The sequence below is a fragment of the Globicephala melas genome, chromosome 3 (assembly GCF_963455315.2).
Source record: "Globicephala melas chromosome 3, mGloMel1.2, whole genome shotgun sequence".
Taxonomy (NCBI): Eukaryota; Metazoa; Chordata; class Mammalia; order Artiodactyla; family Delphinidae; genus Globicephala; species Globicephala melas.
This window is the reverse complement of record NC_083316.1, coordinates 136649360-136675984: the sequence shown is the minus strand read 5'-3', so window position 1 is coordinate 136675984 and position 26625 is coordinate 136649360. Positions and strand designations below refer to the sequence as shown.

Sequence of the window (26625 nt, the reverse complement as noted above, 5' to 3'; positions counted from 1 at the left end):
TCAATTGTCATATACAAATATCAAATCATTACATTGTATACTTGAACCTAAAATAGTGTTATATGTCAATTATACCTCAATTTAAAAAAAATAAAATAAGTGACATTTTTAAAAGGTTAAAGATTCTAGCAGTCTAGAGAAATCTAAATCATGTGTTGCTCTCCCAATCCTTTAAAATGTAACATCCCAGACGCAATAGGAAATGGCTGGCTATAGAAATGTTTAAAATTTTCCCTCCCACTCTCGGGATCAAAGAAAGGCTGCACGTTCTTCTTCACACTTATCCTCTACGTACTATTTTAGCCTCTTCCAACTCGTTGGAGCCGGTGGGACTCCTGACATCTTATCACGGCTTGTAACTTCCAACCATCACAACAGCCATGGCTGTCAGTGGGATTTTCCGAAGCATTTGGCATACAGCAGACTTACCACAACTCTGGCAATGCTAATAATAAAAGGCCTCCATTTGGGGTGCCCCAGAAGCAGATGTAAAACATTATCTAGTTATAACTAGATTAAAGAAATTTCTTCTGATGAAGGCATTTTTCCCTTTTGCAATTTCCTCTTATTAATGATGAACAGAGAAGAGATAAGGCTAATCATATGTCTGAATGCTTATGATGAGACCAAGGGTGAGGACTTGGGCTTAGGAGTGAAGACTTTGTATTTTCAGCCAAGCCCTGGGTCTCCTTATCAATAAGTTGCAATAGTCCATTTCAGGGGCACTCCTCTGAGGTCTACCCATTTCAATTTGCCATGAAGCAGTGCCTAGCACTGTGCCTAGTCAGTAATTATTAAGTGATTGAGATCTAAATAAAAAGAAGCTGTGATATACCTAGGTAATTCTCCATCTTACCCAAGTAAACACACTCCCTACAATAACCTACAAAGCTTTGCCTGATCAGCCTGCATTTCCAAACTCATCTCAGGCTATTCTGCTTGCTTTACTCCAGTCACGTGACTTTCTTCCATTTCCTTTAACAAGCCAAGGTGATGACATTTCTAGGGAATTCACACATGTGTTTCCTCTACCTGCATCATCCCATCCTTTCTTGACTGTGTCATCCCCTTGCTTTAGGTCTAAACTTAAGTGTCATCCTCTTAGACAAGCCTTTGAAAATCCCTTTGCCCCTGCCTCCTGCTGAAAGTAGGTCCCCTAAGATATTTTTCTCATACTACCCTGTTTATTTTTTATCACGATATTTATCACAGTTTGTAATTATTTATTTCTTTACTTCTCAGTCCCCTCTACTAAATAATAAGCTCCATTAGACCAACTCTGTATTATCTACCCAGGGACTAGTACATAATTATTGCTTAAAGGCAAATGTTAATTTCACAAATACATGTGTTCTACCCTACCACCCAAAGTGAGCACTTGTAACTACAAATGTCCGTACCTCCTTTAGGTTCTGTTGGGTACTTAAACCTGTGTTCTTTTGTAACTGTTTTGTGCTCATCTAGAATACATGATTAGGTTATCAGCTCCTGAAGAAAAACATGTCTTTGTTCTTTTTTGTATATCTTATTTGGAATAGTTTTCTGAACATGGTGGCTCTCAACAAAAGTTAACTTCAACGATGAGTAAATTATCCTCTAAGCTCTAGGTAGTTCATATCCTACAGGAGAGAGTTTACCTATTTTAAAGCTCCAAGTTATTTGATAAAAGAGGCCAAGTGTTTGCATAATTTAATTGAGATGAATGATTGCTTTTCTTCTCTGGACTTTTTTCCTTGTCCAGAATTGGAGAATTAAGTGATGTTTCTTTTTGTCTATGAAATTTGGAAAGTAAAATGGCACAAGGAGCTTCTTGTAGTCATTACAGACTTGGCTTAAATTATTCTAGAAGGCGCTTCTTATACCCTGAGTGTTATCTTTCACTAAGAGAGTAAATAAAAATGGGGAGTATAATTTAGGGGAGGAGGAGGGGAGAAGACCTTTGGAGGAATTTAACTGTTGACATTGTGAATCGAATTCTCCCTATGGTATCACATAGAGTTATCCTAAGTGGACAAAGAGTTACTAGTCTGTAGCTTCTGACACTGAAACAAAAATCATATGTCTGTTTTCCTTTTTATAAGCTCATTCAGTATTTGAGTGTCTGTGTGTGTCAAGTACTGTTCTAGGCTCCAAAGACACAGGGACCAAGGAAATCAAGGTCCCTGCTAGTACAGTTATCACCAGAGAGGAAAGATAGAAAAATAAAACACAAAAACAAGAACAAGATCATTCCTCATATTAATAAGTGACACAGAGCAGGTAAAACAGAGCTGTGTTATAGAGAGAGTGGCTGAGGGGTGCATCTTCAGCTTGGGTGGTCAAGAAAGGCCTGAGGGACACATGAGCAGAGACCTGACTGAAGAGAAGAAGCCATCACACTCTCCTTTCCTCCTCTCTCCCCTGCCTTCTCTCCTTCTCTTCACTTCACCTCTTGCCAAATTGTGGTGCATGAGGCCCTGGTCCTACTCGAGCGATGTGTCCACTTCTGATACAGGAATGATGAGGTCACGTTGTGTAACATGGCCATCAGGGAAACCTGCTTAGATGAAGGGCCATTTAAGGGGATCCCTGTGACTGGGCAGGCTGGGCTGTTTCAAAGACTGAGGACTGTGTCCTCCTACCCACAACCAGTTATCTGGTAATTTGGAAGGAAGGAAAGAGGAAAAGATGGGAGGGGTGAAAACGGATGTGTAAGAGAGATGTATTCCTGCTTAGAAGTGAGGGAGGGAGTAGAATTCAGGTCCCCACCAGACTCATACCTCAAACTCCTGGTTTAAGATTCAGTGTGATTAATTTATTATCCTAGTATATATTATGTAATTTAAACAGTCCAGTTTTAAGGAAACATTTTCCACACTGATGCTAATTGTATCTTTGTAATGCTGCAACACTGTACAGAAAGACATAATTGTTGCTCCTTTGTTGACGTATAGGTTTAATATACTTTCTTTTATTGTTTAGACATTTAAATGTATGCCTTTCTGTATAAGTGTCCAGGCAGTGAGGGTAGTTAAATGCTGTTAAACAACTTACCACTGTGTCTCCACCGCCTGTGTTTTCCATTTTATACTAAACCTTGCAGAGTGGTAAGGGTGTTTCATGATCTATCAGTGTAAAATGGGCCTGTATTGTCCTTCCTTATATTATCTCTCCTAAGTATGAAATACCTATCTCCTTTCTTTTTTACTTCAGTGGAATCTTTGATATCATCAAAGACGTATCAACAAGAATTTTTCAATGCTAATAGGAAGAGAAATAATGTCTCTACAATTTCTAGTACTTTCCTCATAAGAACCTGAAAAATTGGTGAAGCGGTCAAGAACTCAGCTAATTAACAAATTAGGAAGATTCCTGAATGTGGTGTTCTTCTTAACATTCACTCATTTAATAAATACTTGTGTGTACAATAACAGTTTACATGTAAGGTTAGGGAACACAGAACCCTCTGCTGGGTATTAAGAATAGGCTAGAGGAATTCTCAATGTGTTAACAGTGTATTTTCAGACCTCTTAGCTTCTAAATTATTATTTAACAAGAGAATCAATACCATTTTAAGGGTGATGATGGCCTATAATGTTTAGTGAGCATATGTTAATTGCTGAGCATTGTGCTTAAGTGCTTTATATACGTCTTCACCTTTGAACCTCACAACAAGCCTACAGGTGACTACCCTTGTCTACGCTGTAGATCTTGGCCAGTTCTTGAAGGAAAGAACTGTATTCTTTAACAGCCTACTTGGTCTAGCAAACAACCTTTGACATGGCCTCACTGAGGATCTAAGCCCCCAGGCTGAAAACATTTAAATGATTGATAACAGGAACTCTAGCCTATGCAGTTTGCCAATTGTTCATTATCAAACAGAAGAACACTTAATGTTGCCCTCAAAGAAAGAGGTTAGCAGTCATCTCTGTTATGCAGCCAACTGGTGAACTCACCGGGTACTTGCTTTTTCCAGAAATCAGATATCGATCATAGAGCTCTTCCACTGTCAAAAGAAAATTACCACAGACAAATTTGAGGGGAACACGAGTGTAAACAGGGAGTCCATTTAGGTAGCTATTGCAAGTGCCCACAGGAGAACCATGGCTTGGTCCTGGGTTCTGACCTGGATGAAGAGAGAGAGATGGATTTGAAATTAAAAAAAAAAAAAAAAAAGAAAGAATCCAAAATAATACTTAACTGCAGACAAGGGAAAGGTGAGGGAAAGTAGGTCCAGTGAACCGCAATCTCACATTTGAAGAGGCACTGAGAAATTGCCCCATTGCCTCTCCGGTATCATCTGGTGCCGTTACTGAGCCACTGAGTCCCAGTGACAGAGAAAATGATGGGTCTGGATTTTCATTTCCTGATCTCACTGTAAAGTTGGTATATCATCTGTCCTGATTACACAGGATTATTGTGAAGAAAAAATAGAATTATCCCTAGGAAGCATTTATTAAAATGTCAAATTTAATGGAAATGCAAACTTCCAGCTCTAGCATTGCCCTAGTAGTAGAAGTCACCGACATTGATTTCAAAAAGTCTTCAAGGGTAAATGAGTGGATAATATTATACTGAGTTTCACTATATAAACTATTTTCTTCTCAATAAGGTTTGATATCTTGGGGCTGGCTCTGTGATTTATTAGCTTAGTAACCTTGAAAAATGTCAATTATCAGGTCACGTACAATGTGCCAAACAGTATGTTTAGTAAGCACTTTGCACACCCTACCTTGTCGACTCCTCACAACAATCAGGTATGTAGGACTTGTCCTTATTTAATAGATGAGGAAGCTATTGCCACTGAGATTAGCTTACTTGACCTCACTTATTAACTAGAAAAGGTCTCTTGACAGAGCCAGACCAAACCTGGTTCTCAACACGAAGCTCAACTTTCCAGATTTCAATTTCTACATATTGACACAGATATAATCCTGCCAGCTTTACATGTTAGTTAGGAAGATCAAATTCATTAGCTTGTGTAAAATATATCTGTAAACTGTAGTGCATTGTAGCAAGTATATAAGGTTTAAGACAGGTGTAAGCTCTATGTATTTTATTCGACCAGATGGCCGTGAATTGGATGCTTAAAAATATGAGTGTTCAGTGTCCTTCTGCTGAATCCTGAAGATGTACTTTTTCTTTAGTATCTTTGTGTACTTTTGCATTTGTCATTTAGTTTTTAATCTGTGTGTCCTCTACTGGGACCCGGCTGAGGTGATCTGCTTGGGATAACACATTTTGGTCTGCCTTTAAGTCTGTTATTTCAGAGCTGTCACTGATGAGCTGCCAGTGTTTTTGGACGTCTTGAGATAATACAATTTGAGATTAAGGTCTGTGCTGGCAGCCAGTAATTATAACTTTAAAATGTCTTAATAGATACAAAGTCCCAGTTAAGGTCATATCCTATAAAAACTGGGGGGGGGGGATATCTTTTTCTCATTTTGACTGTGCTCAAAACAGAAAACAATTTAGAAAAATAGGATATCACTCAGATAATCCAGGACCAAAGAACTCCATATTCTTATTGAAAATATGCAAGGGAGAATAGATTGATTTAAATGAAGCAGAGAGTTGATATAAAGAGTTAATAGATAATACCTTTCTTTGCAGATTTGGACATACAAGTGACATCCCTGAGTATTTCAGATATGTTACTGATTGATTGAAAAAGTCTATAGAAACATACAGATACTTGAATTTATGTTTAGTCCAGTTAAAGATATAAAAACTCAGCAGTACATGTAGATACAACATATTTCATCCTAGCTTTCACTAGGCATGTGGACCCCTAGTGGAAGGCTTAGATGTTGATGGTAGTTCTTGCAGGATAAGGTCATGTTGGACTTGAGAAAGACCCAATTTGTGGTAACTTATATCATCATTTAGGAAGAACTTAAATTAGCTGTATTTGTACTTCTATATAAGGGAGTATTGACACATTCTAGGTTCGTCTGACTCTTGAGTTGTGATTGGTTAAGCAAGGCCAAGTCCCCATCCAGGGAAGAAAACAGTCACTGTCTACATTTCTCTGGACAAAATGTCTGTCTACATATTTTCTCTACTCCAAAAAGCCTAACCACAGTCACTTATGAACTGCTTGTGTACTTCGGGAAGACTGCCAACAACTGAGCAGCACAAGGGTTCATCAGAAATCAAAATCTCAAGTGAATAAAACCACTTACATGCAAAACTTTCTAATTGGGAACCTTATACTCTGGCTGTGAGTTATGTAGACCTTATGGATCAACAGAATGGAGCTTAAGGTAAACACAGAAATGCCAAGGACATTGTGCCCTTTGCCAAGGCCCTGCCCGGTTGTAATCACCGTATTGGCCAATCAATCTAATCACCAGCAAAGCGTTAGTGTCTAACAATAGTCTCTGCACTGTGTGGGGTATGAAGCAGAAAAGGACATAGAACCTGCCCTCAAGGTTCTTGAGATCTGTCTAAAGAGAGAAAATGTGCAAAAATGAAATGCAAGGCAGTATGCAATGAACAAATGAATGATAAATAAATTCTCCTCAATTTGAGCTACTCAATTCATATAAATAGTTGCTGTTCATTCAGCAGCTTTACTATAACCTTGGCCAAACAATGACTAAGTTCAATTAGAAAAGAGAGCTAATCTGTCACTAAGGCAGTCAAGATTGTATGGGTATGATCCTCTTTGAGTTCGGTCATTGAGGATGGAAAGGATTTGGGTAGAGAAGGAGTAACCTTTCCAGGTGAGGGATTAGTGGAAGCAATGACAGTTTTTGGGTCCAGGCCAAAAGTAACGGAACTTAGACTGGAAGGGTGGAGAGTATGATTTGGAATTGCTATATCTGTTTTTCTCTGATTAAACTTGAATATTTGATTTTTCAAAAACATTCACTCAGTATCTGCTTCTCAATTTTCCTCACAGAATGAGTGTGGCACTGTCCTCACTGGAGCCTGGTTCACACTCCAGGCTGAGATTTAGACATGGGTCTGTCTGGTGAGATGGGTCTGACAAGAGGTCTCTGCCTGAGATCAAGGAATCTTCAGGAGGTTCCGAGTGAGGATTTTGGTGTCAGATAAGGTTAATTTTGAATCCTGGTGCTGCCAAATTCTTGAGCAAGTTACTTTACCTTTTGCTAAACCTCAGTTTTCTCATGAATAAAATGAAGTTTCATTCATCTCACAAATGTCTATTGGACAATTACTCTGTTCCAGACTCTGTTCTAGGTGTTGAGGATATAGCAGGAAACAAAACAAGCAAATCTCTCTGCCCTCCTAGAGTTAATGACAGAAATCTACCTTAAAGGATTTAGCTGAGATTAAGACATAAAGCACTTAGCACAGTGACAAGCACATGACTAGTCAATGTTAGTGGTTTTTATTGAGTCAGGCAGTTCAGTATGGTTCAGTAAGGAAGACTTAGTCACCAGAGGAGGCTTGCAGTTAGTACATAATTGTTACTTGCATATAGATCCTGCTATGTGTTTGGGCAAACATACTAATAGAGCTGAGGATCAAGAACCTTGGGTGATATCAGAAGCAACTAACTCACCAGGAAACTTAGGAAGACCCTAGCCTCTTTGTTGGAGGCCATGTAACAAAGTGGACTACAGAAAAAAGGAGGAGGAATCAATCCTTTTCCCTCTTCCTGAAATACAGTGGCTTTTTCATCTTGGGGGCTGTGGTGAGTAGTGAGGCTATTAGGCAGCAAGAATGACAGTGGAGGAAGCAACAGCACATAGTAATGCTCAGGAGAAGCAGGCAGTAGAACATATAGCAACACCTGTGGTGCCTAGAAGATGTAAAGGTTCAGGGAGAGAACTTTCCCTAGAAGGAAGCCAGAACAAGTGGAGAAAACACAGTGCTTTTTTTGGTGACAATTGATGAAATCTGTTCATTAGTCATTTCTGTGGATGTGGAATCCACAAGTAGAATATCTAGAACTGGAAATTCTGCAAAGCAGGTAGGAGAGAGTCAGTGAACTATGCCTGTCTTGATTCCTCCATAACATTACTGAAGACTTGCTAATATATGCCATCTGCATACACAACTGTATGATAAGTAGCACAAATGTTCAAACAGTGTTAATATACTGTCTATCATGTTTATAAATAAATATGCTGAGAAGAGATCTTCATTAGAAGAAATGGCAATTTCTATAGGAAAAATTACCAAATATATTCATGTGGGTGTGTTTGGAGCAATAGCATAAAAAAATGAACAATAAAAAGGATCACAATGAATATAGAGGTCAGTGCTTGCCCCTAAATGAATATCTAGCAGATAGTAAATGCAGAATGAATGAGTTCAATTGTGGAGAAAAATCAATATGGCCAGTCTGTGTGAGAGCATTAACTTCAATAGTTCTCATTTTTATGTATAAATTCTACTTCAAAAAGAGTGAAAGAGCAATAAAACAACTTAGGCTGGCCCTTTGTTATTTTTCTTACATGACAGCTATATTTCTGTGACTCAACCTAATTCCTGGCCATGCAAAACCAGAGGGACAACAGTTTCACCTCATGATTCCAAATAACTAGTTTGACTTCTTTTTATGGCAAACTGACCATTTTTAAAACAGATTACTTACAGTCACCTTTGGTTTGTTTGTTATGATTAAATTCATTTGTTTATCAAATATTTATTGAATTCTTTCTAGGCAACCAGCAAGCACTGTTATAGGCACTGAAGATACAGGAGTGAACAAGGCAGGTATGTTTCTTGCTCCCATGAGATTCTATTTTGATGTGAGAAAGACCATAAAGAAGAAAACAAATAATCAAGATGACTTCATAAAGTAGTAATGCTATAAATAATAAAAATAAAGTAATGCACTAAACTGTTTATGTCTGATAGGTGATACTCATGCACATAGGGAGATTTGGGAAAATTTCTCTGAAAAGATGAACTTTTGAGATCTGAATGATGAGGAACCAGCTGAAAAGTTGTGTAAAGAACATTCTAGGCAGAGTGAACAGCCAAGTGAAAAAGCTCTGGTTCAGAAATAAGCTTACAGAGAATAAATTTTTGAAACAGAAGACCAGTAAGCTGGAGCATAATGAAAAAGTGGGAGAGTAGTAAGAACTAAATTAGAAAGAAAAGGGCCAGGACATGGTATACGTTCTAAACCTTGGAAACCAAATTACACTTGTCTTGAATGCTTTGGGAAAGTATTAGATGGTATTAAGTAGTCTTTGAAATGACTTACTTTAATTCTTTAATAGGTTATTTTGGCTTCAGTGTAGAGGGTGGGTTGATCAATAAATCCCGGACTTAATAACTGCTTGGTTAGATAGTATCTTGCGATTCAATTACCAAATCCAAATGCCAAAATTCATTCACTCAACAAATATTTGTTGAGCACGCCATGCTATGCACTGGGAATACAGAGACAAACAAGATATTGCCTGTGCCATAAAGAACCTCACAGTCTACCAAAAAAGCAGAAATGTAAACAAATCGTTTACAGTTTGACTTTACCCAAGTGAAAGTACAGATGTTTCTTCCTAATTTGAATTTGACATGAACTAGAGGATTGGAATCTATGACTCTCCACCGAAAAAGCTCCATTTTTGCCAGAGGTTCTGCTAATTAGTAAAAGCCTTTATATTACGCCTTCTTCAGTTGCAACAGATGAAAAACCTAATCAAACTAACTTAAGACAAAAAGAAGTGTATGGAGGATTTATTACTTCATGTAACTGAAAACTCCAAATCTGAAGAGGCATGGCTAGGCTCAGTCTTACTAGCTCAAGGAATCAGACAATGAAAATCAGTGCAGTCAGAGTCCGTAAAATAAAGGCAGCAATTTTGGAAAAGAAGGTGCCAAAAGACCCCCCAAATATGCAAATAAACTTGCCCAAATCCTTTGGTGATCTCTGAACTGCTCATGAATCAAGGAAGCACCAAATTTCTCAGTGTAAAGCAACAGATGAAAGACTAAAAATGTTGAACAATTTCGATTGCTGCTCACCACAGGGAAGACAGAGTTTGGATGTGGAGTCCTATTCCAAATACATTCAAAGACTCAAAGGAAAATATGCTTATAATGAGAGAAATTATGTGAAAACCCAGAGCAGAAATGGAGACTATAAGAAGCAAATGGAAATTTTAGAATTATAAAGTAAAACACCTGCAATGAAAAATTTGCTGTATAGAAATGACAGCAGGTAGGTTGGCTGGCAGATGAAAGAATCAGTAAACAAAAACTTAAATAATTTATCACCATCTGACCTCCACCACAAGAAATACTAAAGAAAGTTCTTTAGGCTAGAATGACACCAGAGAAATATTGTATGAAAACTTGTATCTATAAGAAGAAAGAAAGAACACTGAATATAATAAATATATGATTTTTCTACTCTTAATTTCTTTAAAACATATATGAATATTTGAAAAAATATATAACATGTATTATGTGAGTTATTGTCATATACCTATATAATATATAAAGTAACAATAGCACAAAGGCCAGAGAATAATTGAAACTATTCTGTCACAACATTCTTATATTTTACTATGTGTAGTGCAAATTAATTCTAACAGTGCTAAGTTAAGGATATATATTTTTTTCTTTTTTGAATTTTTTTATATTACAGCAGGTTCTTATTGGTTATCTATTTTATACATATTAGCATATACATGTCAATCCCAATCTCCCAATTCATCCCACCACCACCACCGCCACCTCACCCTGCTTTCCCCCCTTGGTGTCCATATATGTGTTCTCTACATCTGTGTCTCTATTTCTGCCTTGCAAACCAGTACATCTGTACTATTTTTCTAGTTCCACATATATGCATTAATATACAATATTTGTTTTTCTCTATTTGACTTACTTCACTCTGTATGACAGTCTCTAGGTCCATCCACATCTCTACAAATGACCCAATTTCGTTCCTTTTTATGCCTAATATTCCATTGTATATATGTACCACATCTTTATCCGTTAGTCTGTTGATGGACATTTAAGTTGCTTCCATAACCTGGCTATGGTAAATAGAATTGCAATGAACATTGGGGTGCATGTGTCTTTTTGAATTATGGTTTTCTCTGGGTATATGCCCAGTAGTGGGATTGCTGGGTCATATGGTAACTCTATTTTTAGTTTTTAAGGGACCTCCATACTGTTCTCCATAGTGGCTGTATCAATTTACATTCCCACCAGCAGTGCAAGAGGGTTCCCTTTTCTCCACACCCTCTCCAGCATTTGTTGTTTGTAGATTTTCTGATGATGCTCATTCTAACCAGTGTGAGGTGATAACTCATTGTAGTTTTGATTTGCATTTCTCTAATGATTAGTGATGTTGAGCAGCTTTTCATGTGCCTCTTGGCCATCTCTATGTCTTCTTTGGAGAAATGTCTATTGAGGCATTCTGCCCATTTTTGGATTAGGTTGTTTGTTTTTTTAATATTGAGCTGCATGAGCTCTTATATATTTTGGAGATTAATCCTTTGTCCATTGATTTGTTTACAGATATTTTCTCCCATTCTGAGGGTTGTCTTTTCATCTTGTTTATAGTTTCCTTTGCTGTGCAAAAGCTTCTAAGTTTCATTAGGTCCCATTTGTTTATTTCTGCTTTTATTTCCATTACTCTAGGAGGTGGGTCAGAAAGGATCTTGCTGTGATTTATGTCAAAGAGTGTTCTGCCTATGTTTTCCTCTAAGAGTTTTATAGCATCTGGTCTTACATTTAGGTCTTTAATCCATTTTGAGTTTATTTTTGTGTATGGTGTTAGGGAGTGTTCTAATTTCATTCTTTTACATGTAGCTGTCCAGTTTTCCCAGCACCGCTTATTGAAGAGGCTGTCTTTTCTCCATTGTATATCCTTGCCTCCTTTGTCATTGATTAGTTGACCATAGGTGCGTGGGAAGGATAGACATTGTCACTCTAGAGCAGCCACTAAATTAATGCTAATAGGTTTAGCTAAAAAGTCAACCAGAGGCATTAAAATGTAATGCTAAAAATGTTTACTAACATCCCTAAGAAAGTACTAAAGGAAGAAATGAACAAAAACTGGCAGGGAAATAGAAAACAAATGGCACAATGGCAGTTACATTCAACCATATTGATAGTTAAATTTTAATGAACTAAACACCCCAGTTAAAAGTCAATGATTGTTAGATTGGATTTAATCAAAGACCCAAATATATGTTGTCTACAAAACCCCACTTTAAGTTTAATTACATAGATAGGAAAAACTAAAAGGACAGAAAAAGAAATGCCATGTAAAGAGTAGGCATAGAAACGTGGAGGGCTATATTAACATTAAAAAAAAATAGACTTAAAGACAAAGAGTATTATTAGAAATAAAGAGGAACATCTCATAATGATAAAAAGGTAGGTTAATTCACCAAAAAATGTAATAATAATGTATACAAGCAGACCTCATTGTATTGTCCTTCAATTTATTGCTCTTCACAGATAAGGCATTGTTTACAAATTGAAGGTTTTTGGAACCCTGTGTTGAGCAAGTGTATAAGTGCCATTTTTCTAACAGCACTTGCTCACTTCATATCTTGGTGCCACATTTTGGTAATTCTCACAATGTTTCAAACTTTTTCCTTATTTTTATATATGTTATGGTGATCTGTGATCTGTGACGTTACTATTGTAAAAAGATTATGACTTGCCCAAGGCTCAGATGACAGTTAGCATTTTTAACAATAAAGTATTTTTAAATTCAGGTATGTACCTTATTTCTTTAGACCTAATGCTATTGCACGCTTAATAGACTACAGTATAGTATATATATAACTTTTATACGCACTGGGAAACCAAAAAATTTGTGACTCACTTTATTGCAATATTTGCTTTATTGTGGCCATCTGAAACCAGACCCACAGTATCTCTGAAGTATTGACCTTTATAGGTCTAATAACAAAGCTTTAAATATATGAAGGAAAACTTACAAAATTAAAGGAAGAAAGAGATAAATCCCCAATCATAGTTGGAGATTTAACACCCTGAGCTAATTGACATCTACAGACTTCACCCGACATGTAGAATGCACATACTTTCTAAACCCATAGCTAAGCTAAACATAAGTTTCAATTAATTTCAAAATAATTAAAGTCTTACAAAGTATATCCTCTGAGTAAAATGAAATATATTAGAAATCAATAAAAATGAGATGTTCAGAAAGCCCAAAACTTATAAATAAAACAAAGCACACTTTAAATAATCTATGGGTTAAATAAGAAATGACAAAGAATATTAAAGAATATTTCCATCTGAAAGGAAAAATGTATAGTATATCATGTAAAGAGAACGAGGTTAAAATAAACTAAGACATAATTATATGAAGCCCATGATATATTTTGCAAAAAGTACCAAATATCATTTCTGTTGCACTCTTGTAAAAATAACTGTATAGCCTTATGCTGATTATGTGAAAATATCCCAAGACAAACCCAATTTGAGAAACATTCTAAACCATAATTGACCAGTATTCTTCAAAATGTTAAGGTCACAAAAGATAAGGAACGATTGAGGAACTGTCAAAGATTGTATAAGAATAAGGAGAAATAACAGAAAAACAACAAAAATATTGAAAAAATTGGTGAAATTCAGATAAAGTCTGCAGTTTAGTTAATAGTGTTGTACCGATATTAATTTATTGGTTTTGATAGCCGTACAATGGTTATGTAAGATGGTGACATTAGGAGAAGCTCGGAGGGGTATACATGAACTCTGTACTCTTTTAAAAAATATTTTCTTAAGTCTAAAATTAGTTCAAAGTAAAAAGTTTCTTAAAAAATTGTAAAATGCATTAAAACAGTGTTTAAAGTTTGTGGCATATAGCAATTTATAACTTCAAGTACTTATATTAGAAAAGAAAAAGTGTTTAAAATCAATGATTGAAATTTTTACCTGTGAAGTTAGAAGAAACAGATCTAACTCAAAGTAAATAGAAACAAGAAAAACTTAAATATAAAGACAGAAATTAATAAAATAGAAAACAAGTAGTATTGAATATTAACAGAGAGCAATCCAGCTTTCTAAATTCTACTTTTTATATACATATTAAAATAAGGTAAGTAAAAAATAATAAAAATACGTACATTTACTTACTTTTGCTAGAAACCTCGAAGTATTTAGGGACTTTTTTTTTTTTTTAATTTACAACAAGAAACTTTTTGGACTACCCAAATAACATTAATTTGTGTTTCAAAGCCTGTTCCAGGAAGGTATACTGTTAAACAGTTCAGGGATTCCTGTACCATGCTTAGCATCAAGGCAACATTCATTGTGGTCCCTAGGGGTTGGAGGAGCCATTTATTCCTGATTCATAATTCACAGTAAAAGTATTGCCCTTTGGTCTGCCAGATTTATACAGTGAAAATCTTCTATTAGAACCTCCTTTTTTCTGTTTGCCAGCAAGACCCTGAAAACTGAAGCTCAAATTCACCAGTTTTAAAATACCCTTAGGTCAAAAGCAGTCTCAGTGTTTTGCCTACTGCTCTGGATTCTAACGTTCACTTAAAGCAGATATCAACAAACATTCTTTTGTAAAGGGTTAGATAGTGTACATTTTAGGCATTGTTTGCAGTCATAACATCTCCATCATGACTACTCACCCCTGATATTTTTTTAAAATTTGGTGTATAGTTGTTTTACAATGCTGTGTCAGTTTCCGCTGTACAACACTGTACAACGAAGAGAATCAACTATATGTATACATATATCCCCTCCCTCTTGGACTTCCCTCCCACCCATCTAGATCACCACAGAGCCCTGAGCTAAGCTCCCTGTGCTATACAGCAGGTTCCCACTAGCTGTCTACTTTACACATGGTAGTGTGTATTAATTCAAAAGCAGCAGTGAACAATAGGTAAATGAATGAGGAAGCTGTGGTTCAATAAAACTTAAGTTATGAAGACTGAAATTTGAGTTTCATGTAATTTTCATATGACACTTCTTTTTGCAATTATTTAAGACTATGGGAAACATTCTTAGCTTAGGGAACATACAAAAACAGGCAGCATCCCAGACTTGGTTCAGAGCTGTAGTTTGCCAACCTCTGACTTAGATATTTGTCTGATAAATTTCTGCTTCTTTGTTAGTCTTCACTAGTATATGTTTATACGTGTGTGTGTGTGTGTGTGCTTGTGTGTATGCATATGCATGCACATAGCAGAAGGCAGTGATCAGATATCTAGCCAATCATATTATCAAAAATTGAAGTAAATGCAGAAAAACATTTAGAAATACAATATCCTTAATATTCCTACATTTTTCACACTACTTTTAGATTGCAAATTCTAATGCATTTAGAGCCATTTCTTCACTAGAGCTAGAATCAAAAAGAGCATCTGTAGACCTTATTTCATGAAATATCAATTACACGAACACTTTCTTGTGTTCAGTATGAGACTTTAAGTTGAAAATTATCCATTTTATCTCAACACAATGGAATTGAGTCAAAATGAGTATATAAACTGTAATCAAAAGACATCAATTTTGGGGGGGGTGGTGTGCTGAATTGGGAGATCAGGATTGACATATATACACTAATATGTATAATAAGGTTAACTAATAAGAACCTGTGGTATAAAAAATAAAATTAAAAATTTTTTAAAAAGACATCAATTTCAGTATAAAATTTAAAAGCTGATAATAAAGAAAATATAAGAAACTCAATATGTTCCATATTAAATGTATTTCCTAGAGCCATCTTAATAACTGTTTTATAACAGATTAATATTCATGGTAGGTGTTTTAAGTACTTCCTTTAACATTTAATAAAATTTAAAAACCAAAATAAGAAATGTGAAACTAAGCCTGTCAATAACTTTGGTTTCTGTGGGAAAACCACAATTTTATAATAAGAGTAATAAATGCTGGAACAAAAGAACATTGTATACTATAGTGCAGAATGTCAATATTTACTCTAATAAGTAAAATGCAGGTTGTACTGATTTTTAAAAACAAAGTATGCAAATTAAAAGAGCCATGTCTTGTTTTCATTATCCAAGGGGAAAGAAATGTTTATGAGTGTAAAAACATTGGTGAACAAAAATGCATTAACCTTATATATTTATGGTCAATTGATTTTTGACAAATGTTCCAAGACCAATGTTGTAAGAATATTCTCTTTAACAAATTGTGTTTCAGTAAAGGAATATCTAATAGCAAAATGATGAAGTTAGACCCATATCTTACTTCATATACAAATATTAACTCAAGATGGATCAAAACTCAAAATGTATGGGTTAAACCTATTAAACACTTAGAAGAAAAAATGGGGGTAGATCTTCATGTACTTTATTTTGGCAATGGGTACTTAGATATGACACCAAAAGCACAAGCAACAAAAGAAAAATAGATGAATTGGACTTTATCAAAATTTTGTGCATCAAAAAAGACTTTTACGCATCAAAGGACACCATCTCAAAAGTGAAAAGACAACATACAGAAAGGGGAAAGATATTTGCATATATATGTATATATATTTATATATATGTGTATATACATATATATTATATATGTATATATATAATACATATGTATATGTATTTATATATATTTATATATGTATATATGTATATATATATATATACTTACAACTCAACAACAGAAAAATACACAACCCAATTTTTTTAAATGAGCAAAGTAATTGAAGAGACATTTTATCAAAGAAGATATATACATGGCTGAGAAGCACATGAAATGTTGTTCAATATCATAGGCCATTAAGGAAATGCAAGTAAAATCACAATGAAATACCACCTCACACCCACTAGGCTATAATTTTAAAAAATAGATAAAGTGAAAAATAAGTTTTCCTGAAGATGTAGAGATAATGGAGTCTTCATACATTGCTGGTAGGAACGTAAACTGGTGCAACCACTGTAAAAAGCAGTTTAGTGGATCATCATATGATCAGCAGTTATCATATGATCAGCAATTCCACTCCTGGGAATATGCCCAAAATAACTGAAAAACTTGTACACAAATGTTCATAATAGTACTATTCACTGCAACCCCTAAGTATAAACAGACAAATGGATAAACAAGTTGTGGTGTATACATACAATGGAATATTAGTCTGCCATAAAACGAAATGAAGTACTGATGCATGCCACAGTATGAAAGAATGATGATACAAAAGGTCATGTATCATATGATTGATTCCATTTATATGCAATATTCCAAATAGGTAAATTCATAGAGACAGAAAGTCAACTAGGGGCTGGGGGGAGAGGAAGAAATGAATGGAAGTGAGTGACAGCTTAACGAGTATGAGTTTTCCTTTCGTGGTGATGACAAGTTTTCAGAAATAGAGATGATAGCTGCATAACATTGAGAAGGTACTACATTTCACTGGATTATGTACCTTAAAATGGTTAATTTTGCGTTATGTGAATTTTAGCTGAATTTTTAAATGGTTATATACTGTATAGAGTTTTCAATCTTTATGCTGACGTGATAACAGCACACTTTTCCTTTTTTCTTTAATTCCTATAAAACAAGTACAAACAAAAAAGAATAAGAATGCATTATGCCTAATTTTAATACACTGCCCATTTTCATTTATTAACTGCATCTACCAAAAAAAAAATCCCAAAATATCAGATTTCTTTAGTCCTCCTAATGAAAATGAAAGCTGGAATCAAAGACATTTTTAGGGTAGCTAATTGAGTTCTTTGGCTCTCTCTTTTCCCAAACTGTGAAGAAGTGAGATACAAAGTTTTTCAACCAATCCAGTTCTCTCATCTCACCTACATCTTACAGAGGGCTTTATTCTACAGGTTTATGCATCCACATCTCCAATTTTGAAATCCTGAGGTCTTTTCAAACTAAAGTTTTCTGAATCCAAAGATACTTTAACTTCTTTTCAAAAATAAATATATAAAATAAACATAATTTAGCCCTGCATCTGAATCACATAAAATCATTCAGAATCATCAAAACTCAAATGATGATCATATTTGAAAGCTACCAAGAGTGAATACAAAAGAACAGGGTCTAAATTTCTAAGAGTACAGCCCTGATAGCCAGTACACTTATTGGCCTGAGTGCCAAAATAATAAGACTCTCAGATGGTTACATTATCAATTATGTTATAATTATATATGTAATTATATAACAATTATATTAACAATATCTGCAGTCCCTCTGGTATTCCTAACCAGGATATTAGAGATAAACAAGAAAGCAGTAGTGATTTGTAGTATTTGAACCAAACTCATTTGAAGGACCTGAATAAACTACCTGAGATTAACAGCTGAAGCTGTAATGGCTGCAGATAGTAACTTCCTGTAAGGAGAAAGGACGTTGAAGGTGGTAGTTCTTTGAAACAAAAGCAAAGAAAGAATAAGAAAAAATGAGCAATACAGCAGGAATGCTGGAACATAACAGATTTCAATTAGAGAGCTGAAAATCACTTAGAGTCTGGAAGAACCACATATTCTTTGAAGTCCTCAGGAACTGTCTGTCTATCCATTCATTGATCCATCCATCCTTTTGTTCAATACTTATTTTTGTATCTTAACAAACAGCTTCATTACAGAACTTGGATGAAAAAGCCAGAAGCAGTGCCAGTTTACCTTGAGTAGCTCAGGCCTTATAAAATATGGTGATCAGGAGCCCAGAACATCAGGCAGTTAAGAGTATATAGTAGGGACTTCTCTGATGGCACAGTGTTTAAGAATCCGCCTGCCAATGCAGGAGACACGGATTCGAGCCCTGGTCCAGGAAGATCCCACATGCCTCAGAGCAACTAATCCCGTGCGCCACAACTACTGAGCCTGTGCTCTAGAGCCTGCAAGCCACAACTACTGAGCCTGTGTGCCACAACTACTGAAGCCCACATGCCTAGAGCCCGTGCTCCGCAACAAGAAAAGCCACTGCAATGAGTAGCCCATGCACCGCAAAGAAGAGTCGCCCCCTCTCGCCGCAACTAGAGAAAGCCCGCATGCAGCAACGAAGACCCAATGCAACCAAAATAAATATAAAATAATAAATAAATTTATTTTAAAAAAAGAATATATAGTATATGCTGGAGTCAGCCAATGTGGGCTCGAGTCCGGGCTCCAGCATCATGACCTTGGTCAAGTTATTTAACCTTTCTGTGCCTTATTTTCCTGATAAAACAGTACCTAATTCAGAGCAGAGAGGATTAAATGAGATATTCTTATGAAGTGATTTGATCCTAATTCTATAGTTAGCACTAATTTTTATCTGCTATTGTTATTATCTCATTAACTGTTACCCCTATTAGAATGACTACTGCTTTGCCAGAGAAGAAAGATGCTAAGTGCTTAAGAATTGTTACTGAGGGGAAAAACTTAACTCATATAGTTTCCCCTCCACCCACAATAACCTTGATCTTGCTTCCTTAGTGGTCTTCAGAGGTAAAGTGAAAGAAAGAAGGCAGAAGAAGAAGAAAGAAGGGAAATAATAAATTAACCTTTATCAAGAGCACACTTGCTGCCGAGCAGAGTAGGACCTCATGTCATTAGCTTTTTTTAATGCTTGCAATCATATGTGTTCAATGCTATGATATCCACTTTACAGATTAGGAGACAGAGCCTCAGAAAGTCTCAAGAAAACACCCAAGGCCATACAACTGGATACGCAGAGGGGGAATTTGACCACCCAATGTCTTGACACCAAAGCCTAAGGGAAAAAGGGGCAAAAGAGCACACTTCATTGTGTGACACTTTACAAAGGGTTTCCATATTTGATTTTATTCCAACCTCACAGAGGTTGTGAGGTAAGTAAATATGGCAGGTTGGATTTTACAAACGAGGGAAATGGAGTCTCAGAAAGGTTATATGACATGCCCGAGGTCACACGGCAAAGTAGAGAAGGTGGGAACACAAGGCAATTATTGGGGGTCCCATCTCCCCTCTTTCCCTTGTTCCATTCTCCAGTGCATAGAAGACAAAGAGAAATCTGGAGAGACGATGTGTGCAACTAACCCAAAGTGGAAGAGTGTATTTGTATCTTCTGAAAAGGAACTTGACAATTTCCCTCCCATTGTGCATCCTCAATCATCATACGAAATTGTAAGCACCATGAGGGCAAGAAAAATAAAATCTGTCTTTTACATGACTGACTATAGCCGCAGTACTTATCACAGTGCTGGCATGGAGTAAGCAGTTGATACAGATTTGTTGAATAAATAAAAGAATTAAGTAGATGCAGAGAGAGTACCAAGCCCTCAAATACGTAATAAGAATGAATTTACAGCTTTGGCAGAGGACGCTCACCTATAAGAGTGTTTAACTATCCTCAAGTAAGCCCTGGTTATGTGCATGGATGTTCCTTGAATAAGTTATATTTCACTTTCTTTGTGGTTCCTATGGATAGCATTTTTCACCACTAGAAATGTAAATCTCTAGATTTGCAGTATCCCCCTAACTCCTCCCATTTCTTTCCAGGAAGAAATAGAACATCTCATGAAGTATGTGACCCTTTGGCCTTCTGAGTAACCCCAGCCCTGAAGCATCTGGCCTGCATCCCAGGTGCCACAGTTTGGAAGTCTGGTGGATGTCTTCGACCACCTGCCAGGTAGGATGACTAGGAATGAGGATTTGCTTTTCAAAGTTTAATGACACAAAGAGTTAAGTTACTAGCTTTCTTCAACAGTCAGCTTAAAATCAAGTTAGTGTGATTCCTAAGACTAGAATAACAGCGTGGCACAACCAATAATACCAAATAAATAGTGGAAAACGTTCATTTTTCTTATCAGAAAAAGAGCGTGTGAGAGAATGCAAACCCGTGGCAGACTTGTTCTGTTAGCTTGCCAGATGGGGATCTGAGGTCCCGGGGGTAGGGACTGAGCCGTGGGGTGCCCCTCACACTAATGAGGTTTGCCCTAGAATCCGAGGTGACAGATGGGTCTGCAGGTTGGAAGCCCTCAGCAATCTCTCTGGGAGTTGGCGCCATTTCATTGGGCCGATTCCCACCTCTGGCCACCCCCTTTTCTCTGCTCTCCCTCTGCCTCTTCCACCACCTCTTCTACTTGTTTTTGTAGCTTGTGTAATACTGTATGCCCCAGTAAACATACTCCCTTGCATACTTCCTTCTGCATCTCATTGACTGACTCCTTTTCTGGTCTCACATAATACTCTCTCTCCCTCCTGCCTTTTTCCCCACCCTCCCATCCCACTATTTTGGTCTATAAGAGTTCCATCTTAATCCTTTCTGACCCCATTAAATTTCTGTTTATTCACAAGAGTTCCAGAAAGAGGTCATGCATGAATTAATGAGAAAGAAAGGAAGATACTGTTCAAAATTCTCATTTCTGTGTCTGATACTCAATTTGAGGATTTTTTTTATTGAAGTATAGTTGATTTACAATGTTGTGTTAGTTCCTGCTGTACAGCAAAGTGATTCAGTTATACATACATATACATATTCTTTTTCATATTCTTTTCTGTTATGGTTTGTTACAAGATATTGAATATAGTTGCCTGTGCTATACTGTAGGACCTTGTTGTTTACCCTAAGGATTTTTCTGTTGGGAAAGAAAATGGGAGAAAATGCTTTGGTCATTTGAGGAAGAATAGGGGTCTTCCTGCCCACTGCCAGCCTTTTGAACTCCGCAGATGTCAGCTAATACGGATGATCTACTCTCACACAGTGAGAAATGAGTGGATTTCTAAGAATCATGGCAGATTCACCAAGAGGCAGATAATTCCCAGACACCAAGCTTCATGCCCAAAGCATGTGGTACCCTAGCTTGGGAACTCTGGTCAATTGCCCTTGCATGTGGGAATGCCGGGAATATAAGGACTAATTCCACTAGTACAATTTGGACATCATAGCCTCCATCATAGTCCACTCCTGTGGGCTATTTCATCTCCCTCCAAACTCCACCAATAGCAACCAGAGTGCTCTTGCCAAAATAAAGTATACATTTTAAAAATACTTTAAGTGATATTATATATTTTTTTCAATGGAATATTATTCAGTCTTAAAGAAGAAGAAAATTCTGTTGCATGCTATAACACAGATAAACCCTGAGGACACTATGCTATGTGAAATAAAAAGACAAGTCATAAAAAGTCATAGTCATAAAAAGACATAGTCATAAAAAGACATAGTCATAAAAAGACAAGTACTGTATGATTCCACTTATACTAGGTAACTAAACAGTCAAAATCATAGAAACAGAAAGTAGAATGGTGGTTGAGAGGGGTAGGGAGAGGGAAAAATGGAAGGTTGATGTCAGATGGATATAATTTCAGTTTTGCAAGATAAAATAATTCTGGATATCTGTTTCACAACAATGTGAATATTTGTAACCCTACTGAATCATACACTTAACAGTGATTAAGATGGTAAATTTTGTTATATATTTTTTACCACAATTCACAATGTTAAAAAAATACATAGGGTTGTAAAACTTCAAACAAAAAAAGAAAACAAGAGAAGGATAAACTCAGAATTTAGGGTAACTGTTACCTTGACCTGGGAAGGGCAGGGCTATGGGACAGGGTGGTTGGAGGAAAGAGATAAAGACTTCTGTCAAAGCCTCATAGCTTTCATAATGAGTAGTGAGTCCAAAGGTGTTATTAAATTATTAAGAATAACTAATCAGTAAAAGCAGACCATACGTGGGTCAATGATGGGAATATGGTAATGAGCCAAAAAGTATGAAGAGACCAATTTCATACCAAAAAAGAAAAAAAAGGGTAAAATTTAGTTACATTACTTCCCACTTTAAAACAATTTATAAATATTTTTCTTAAATTAAAAAAATTTCTTATAACAGCTTTTAAGCTGTTTAAGGCCCTCACGATATCTCCCAGCATCTTTCTCCCCCATTATGCTCGTGATGTACCCTTTTCTCCTACACTCTATTCATGCTAGACTTGTTTCAGTTCCCAATATGCGCTGTGTCATCTTGCCTCCAGGCCTTCCAACATGCTACCCCATCACCCAGAGCACTGTTCCCCTTGCTCATTTTCTGGCTAACTTCTTGACATCTTGGCTAGAACGTTCGGTCCATTTTCAGGGAGGCCTTCTCTGACCTCCCCTATGAAGTTAGTCCTCTTCCATCCCTATCAGATACTGACTGCAGCGACTGCCATTGCCTGTGGACTAACTCTCCCCTCTTCCCTCTTGGCAGCGAGGGCATGCCTATCTTGCTTACCTTTTTATCTTTAGCCCCTTGTACAATATTGGGAACTTTACGGATATTAACACATGCACAGAATATCGGTGGGCCTTAGAGTAAAATTCTAATCACCATCCCCACAAAGACACTGACCTCTGCTTTGTTGAATGGCCCCAGGCATGATGAGTATCTGGAAAGGGAAAACCTACTGGCTTTCTTGCTGTTCCTCTAATATAACAGGCATATTCCCACCACTGGGTCTGTTCTACCTGTTCTCTTTGCCTTAAATGCTCGCCTTCACCACCACATCAACCCCACCTTCCCCCATCCCCACCATGGTTATGTGTTTAGCTAACTCACTCACTGGCATCATGCTTTTGCTCACGTATTACCTTTAATGAGGTTTTATATGCTATTTATTTAACAATGAACTTCCCTCTGCAACTGGCCCTTCAAATCCTCCCCTATTTTATCCTTTACTTTTTTCGAGTACTTACCTTCTAACAGACTATATTCTTTCCTTATTATGTTTAGTGTATACTTTCATTTAGCCCCACTGCACCCCTAGTCTCACTAGAATATAAGCTCCATGAGGCTGGAATATATTTTCAATTGTGGTAAAAACATATATCGTAAATTATCATCTTAATCAATTTTAAGCGTACAGTTCAATAGTGTTAAGAATATTTACATTGGTTGTGAAACAGATCTCCATAATTTTTACATCTTACCCAACTGGAACTCTATATCCATTAAACAACTCCCCTTATCTCCCTCCTCCCAGCACCTGGTAACCACCATTTGACTTTCTATTACCATGAATTTGACGATTCTGGATACCTCATATAAGTGGAATCATATAGTGTTTGTCCTTTTGTGACTGGCTTATTTCACTTAGTGTAATGTCCTCAAGCCTGATCCATATTGTAACAAATGACAGGATTGTCTTTCTTTTTTATGATTTTTTGTAAAGTTTTATTTGATATTGGAGTACGGTGATTTACAATGTTGTGTTAGTTTCAGGTGTACAGCAAAGTGATTCAGTTATACATATATATATATACACATCTATTCTTTTTCGGATTCTTTTCCCAAATAGGTTAATCCAGAGTAGAGTTCCCTGTGCTATACAGTAGATACTTGTTAATTATCTAGTTTATATATAGCAGTGTGTATATGTTAATCCCAACCTCCTAATTTATCCCTCCCACCTTTCCCCTTCGGTAACCATAAATTTGTTTTCTAAGTCTGTGAGTCTGTTTCTGTTTTGTAAATGAGGTCATTTGTACCATTTTTTAGATTCCACATATAAGTGATATTGTATGATATTTGTCTTCCTCTGACTTACTTCACTTAGTGTGATAACCTCTAGGTCCATCCATGTTGCTACAAATGACATTATTTCATTCTTTTTTATGGCTGCATAATATTCTGTTGTATATATGTACCACATCTTTATCCCTTCATCTGTTGATGGACATTTAGGTTGTTTCTCTGTCTTATCTATTGTGAATAGTGCTGCAGTGAAAATTGTGGTGCATGTATCTTTTCGAAGTATGGTTTTCTGTGGCTATATGCCCAGGAGTGGGATTGCTGGATCATATGGTATTTTTCTTTCAAGGCCGTACAGTATTTAGTTGTATATGTATACCACATTTTGTTTATCCACTGATGAACATTTAGGTTGCTTTCACTTCTTGGGTATTGTGAATGGGAGGCAGGGATTTTTTGTCTGTTTAGTTCACTGATGTTTCCCAAGCATCTAGAACAGTGCCTGTTGCATAGTAGATGTTCAGTAAAAGTTTGTTAACTAAATGAAATATAGAGAGAAAAGTGGAGGCTATTTGCTAATCCTAGAACCTTCTGGATGATTTTTCTATTCTTTAGACACTACAGTCTACCACTATCTTGTGTTTGAGGCATATCTGTGGCATTTTCCTTAATAAGTAACTGGAGTAACTGAGTAAATAAGGTAGTTAAGGAACCATGGGGCCTGGATATCCAGACATTTCTTACACACAGGTCTGCTCTAGCATCTGGGTCTTTGGGATAGGTCCTGTCCTAATAAAGTCGCTGGTAAAATGTCATTGCCTTAGCTGGGGTGATTATATTACTCTGAGGTGTATAAGCAGATAATTAGATGAATCCTTGGTCCCCCAAAAGGAAAAGACCTAATGCAGGTATGTTCTAAGAGGAGGAAAAGAGGCTTGGACAGGTACAAAGGGTGCATAATGGGGTGGTACTCTGTCCACTTTAGGAGAGACTATGTGGGTTTTGTTGATTCCTCTGAACAGCTCCCACCCCACAGAGTAGCTGGAGACTGATGTTCTACTATTTCCCTCGAAAAGCCAGAAAAGAATTCTTTTCTACCCAGTGACCTCTAAGTTGAACCTCACCCCAACTTGCCATTCTTCCCTTTGAAAAGAAAATTCCCCAAATATTTTGATGCTTCCAAGATCTTGGTACCAGATTTGAAAATTTGCATAACTTATTTAATTTCATCATGGAGTTTATGGCTATTGAATTCTGGAGTCAAAGTTAGGTTTTCATGTGTAAATTATAAAGTGAGATTGACAGGACAGAGCAAAGTCTGGCAGCCTGACTGAAAGGGCCTGGTGATGGATACACTCTAGAGCCTTGACATTTGGAAGAGTACATCCACAGATATTCAAAAAGTCCCGATTTGCATATATTTCCATGGCATATAAATTCTTTCAAAAAAGCGGTAATATTTAAAAAACGTAAGCATTCTCTTCACATTCTTACATCTCTATATCAGAAAAAATTGTTCCTGATTCACAGTTCCCTGGAGAATCATATGTTTCTTATGCTCAGCCTCTAGAGAGACATTCCACAAGAGATATTGCATATGGCTGAAGGACCACTCACTCTTTTTTTTTTTAATAAATTTATTTATTTATTTATTTGTATTTATTTTTGGCTGCGTTGGGTCTTTGTTGCTGCACATGGCCTTTCTCTAATTGTGGTGAGCGGGGCTACTCTTCGATGCAGTACACGGGCTTCTCGTTGCAGTGGCTTCTCATTGCAGAGCATGGGCTCTAGGTGTACAGCCTTCAGTAGCTGTGGTGCGTGGGCTTAGTTTCTCCGCAGCATGTGGGATCTTCCCGGACCAGGGCTCGAACCCGTGTCCCCTGCATTGGCAGGTGGATTCTTAATCACTGCGCCACCAGGGAAGTAGAGGACCACTCACTCTTTAAGTGCCTCCCTGTTACATACCACGCTTATAGTGCACATAAGTGGTTGTTTCCACAAAATTAAAGTTAATACAACATGGGACATTTGTTTCTTAAAATTAATCAAAACCTTGATCATTAAGTTTATAAAGGTCAAGGGTTTATGACACAGTATGTTGCAATAAATAAAGCATTTAAGCACAAAGGCTTTGGAGTTATTTGGAGGTGCATTCCCAGCTCAGCCACTTAATAATTATGATATTGGGGAAATTCCCAACTGGTTCTTCATTTATAAAATACAAAAATAACCAATGTCTCTCTGGGCTCTAAAGGGATCCAGCAGGAATAGAAGTGGAGCGCTCAGCACATAAGTGGAGAGGCAGGCACATACTAAGA

At 36.7% G+C, this 26625-nt stretch overlaps 2 protein-coding genes across 2 annotated transcripts in view; both read left to right on the top strand.

Annotated features, from left to right (window-relative positions):
- The window catches only part of GABRB2 (gamma-aminobutyric acid type A receptor subunit beta2), a 388018-nt gene extending 379344 nt beyond the window's left edge, over positions 1-8674 (top strand). The window contains exon 10 of the mRNA XM_060296567.1: positions 8621-8674. Within this exon, the coding sequence (XP_060152550.1) occupies positions 8621-8650 (30 nt within the window). The 3' untranslated portion in view covers positions 8651-8674. The remainder of the gene's footprint in view (positions 1-8620) is intronic.
- An 11685-nt stretch (positions 8675-20359) lies between these two features.
- Positions 20360-26625, top strand: part of ATP10B (ATPase phospholipid transporting 10B (putative)) — a 581864-nt gene continuing 575598 nt past the window's right edge. Inside the window, 1 exon segment of the mRNA XM_060296561.2 lies at positions 20360-20481. The gene's annotated coding sequence lies outside the window, so the exon portion shown is untranslated.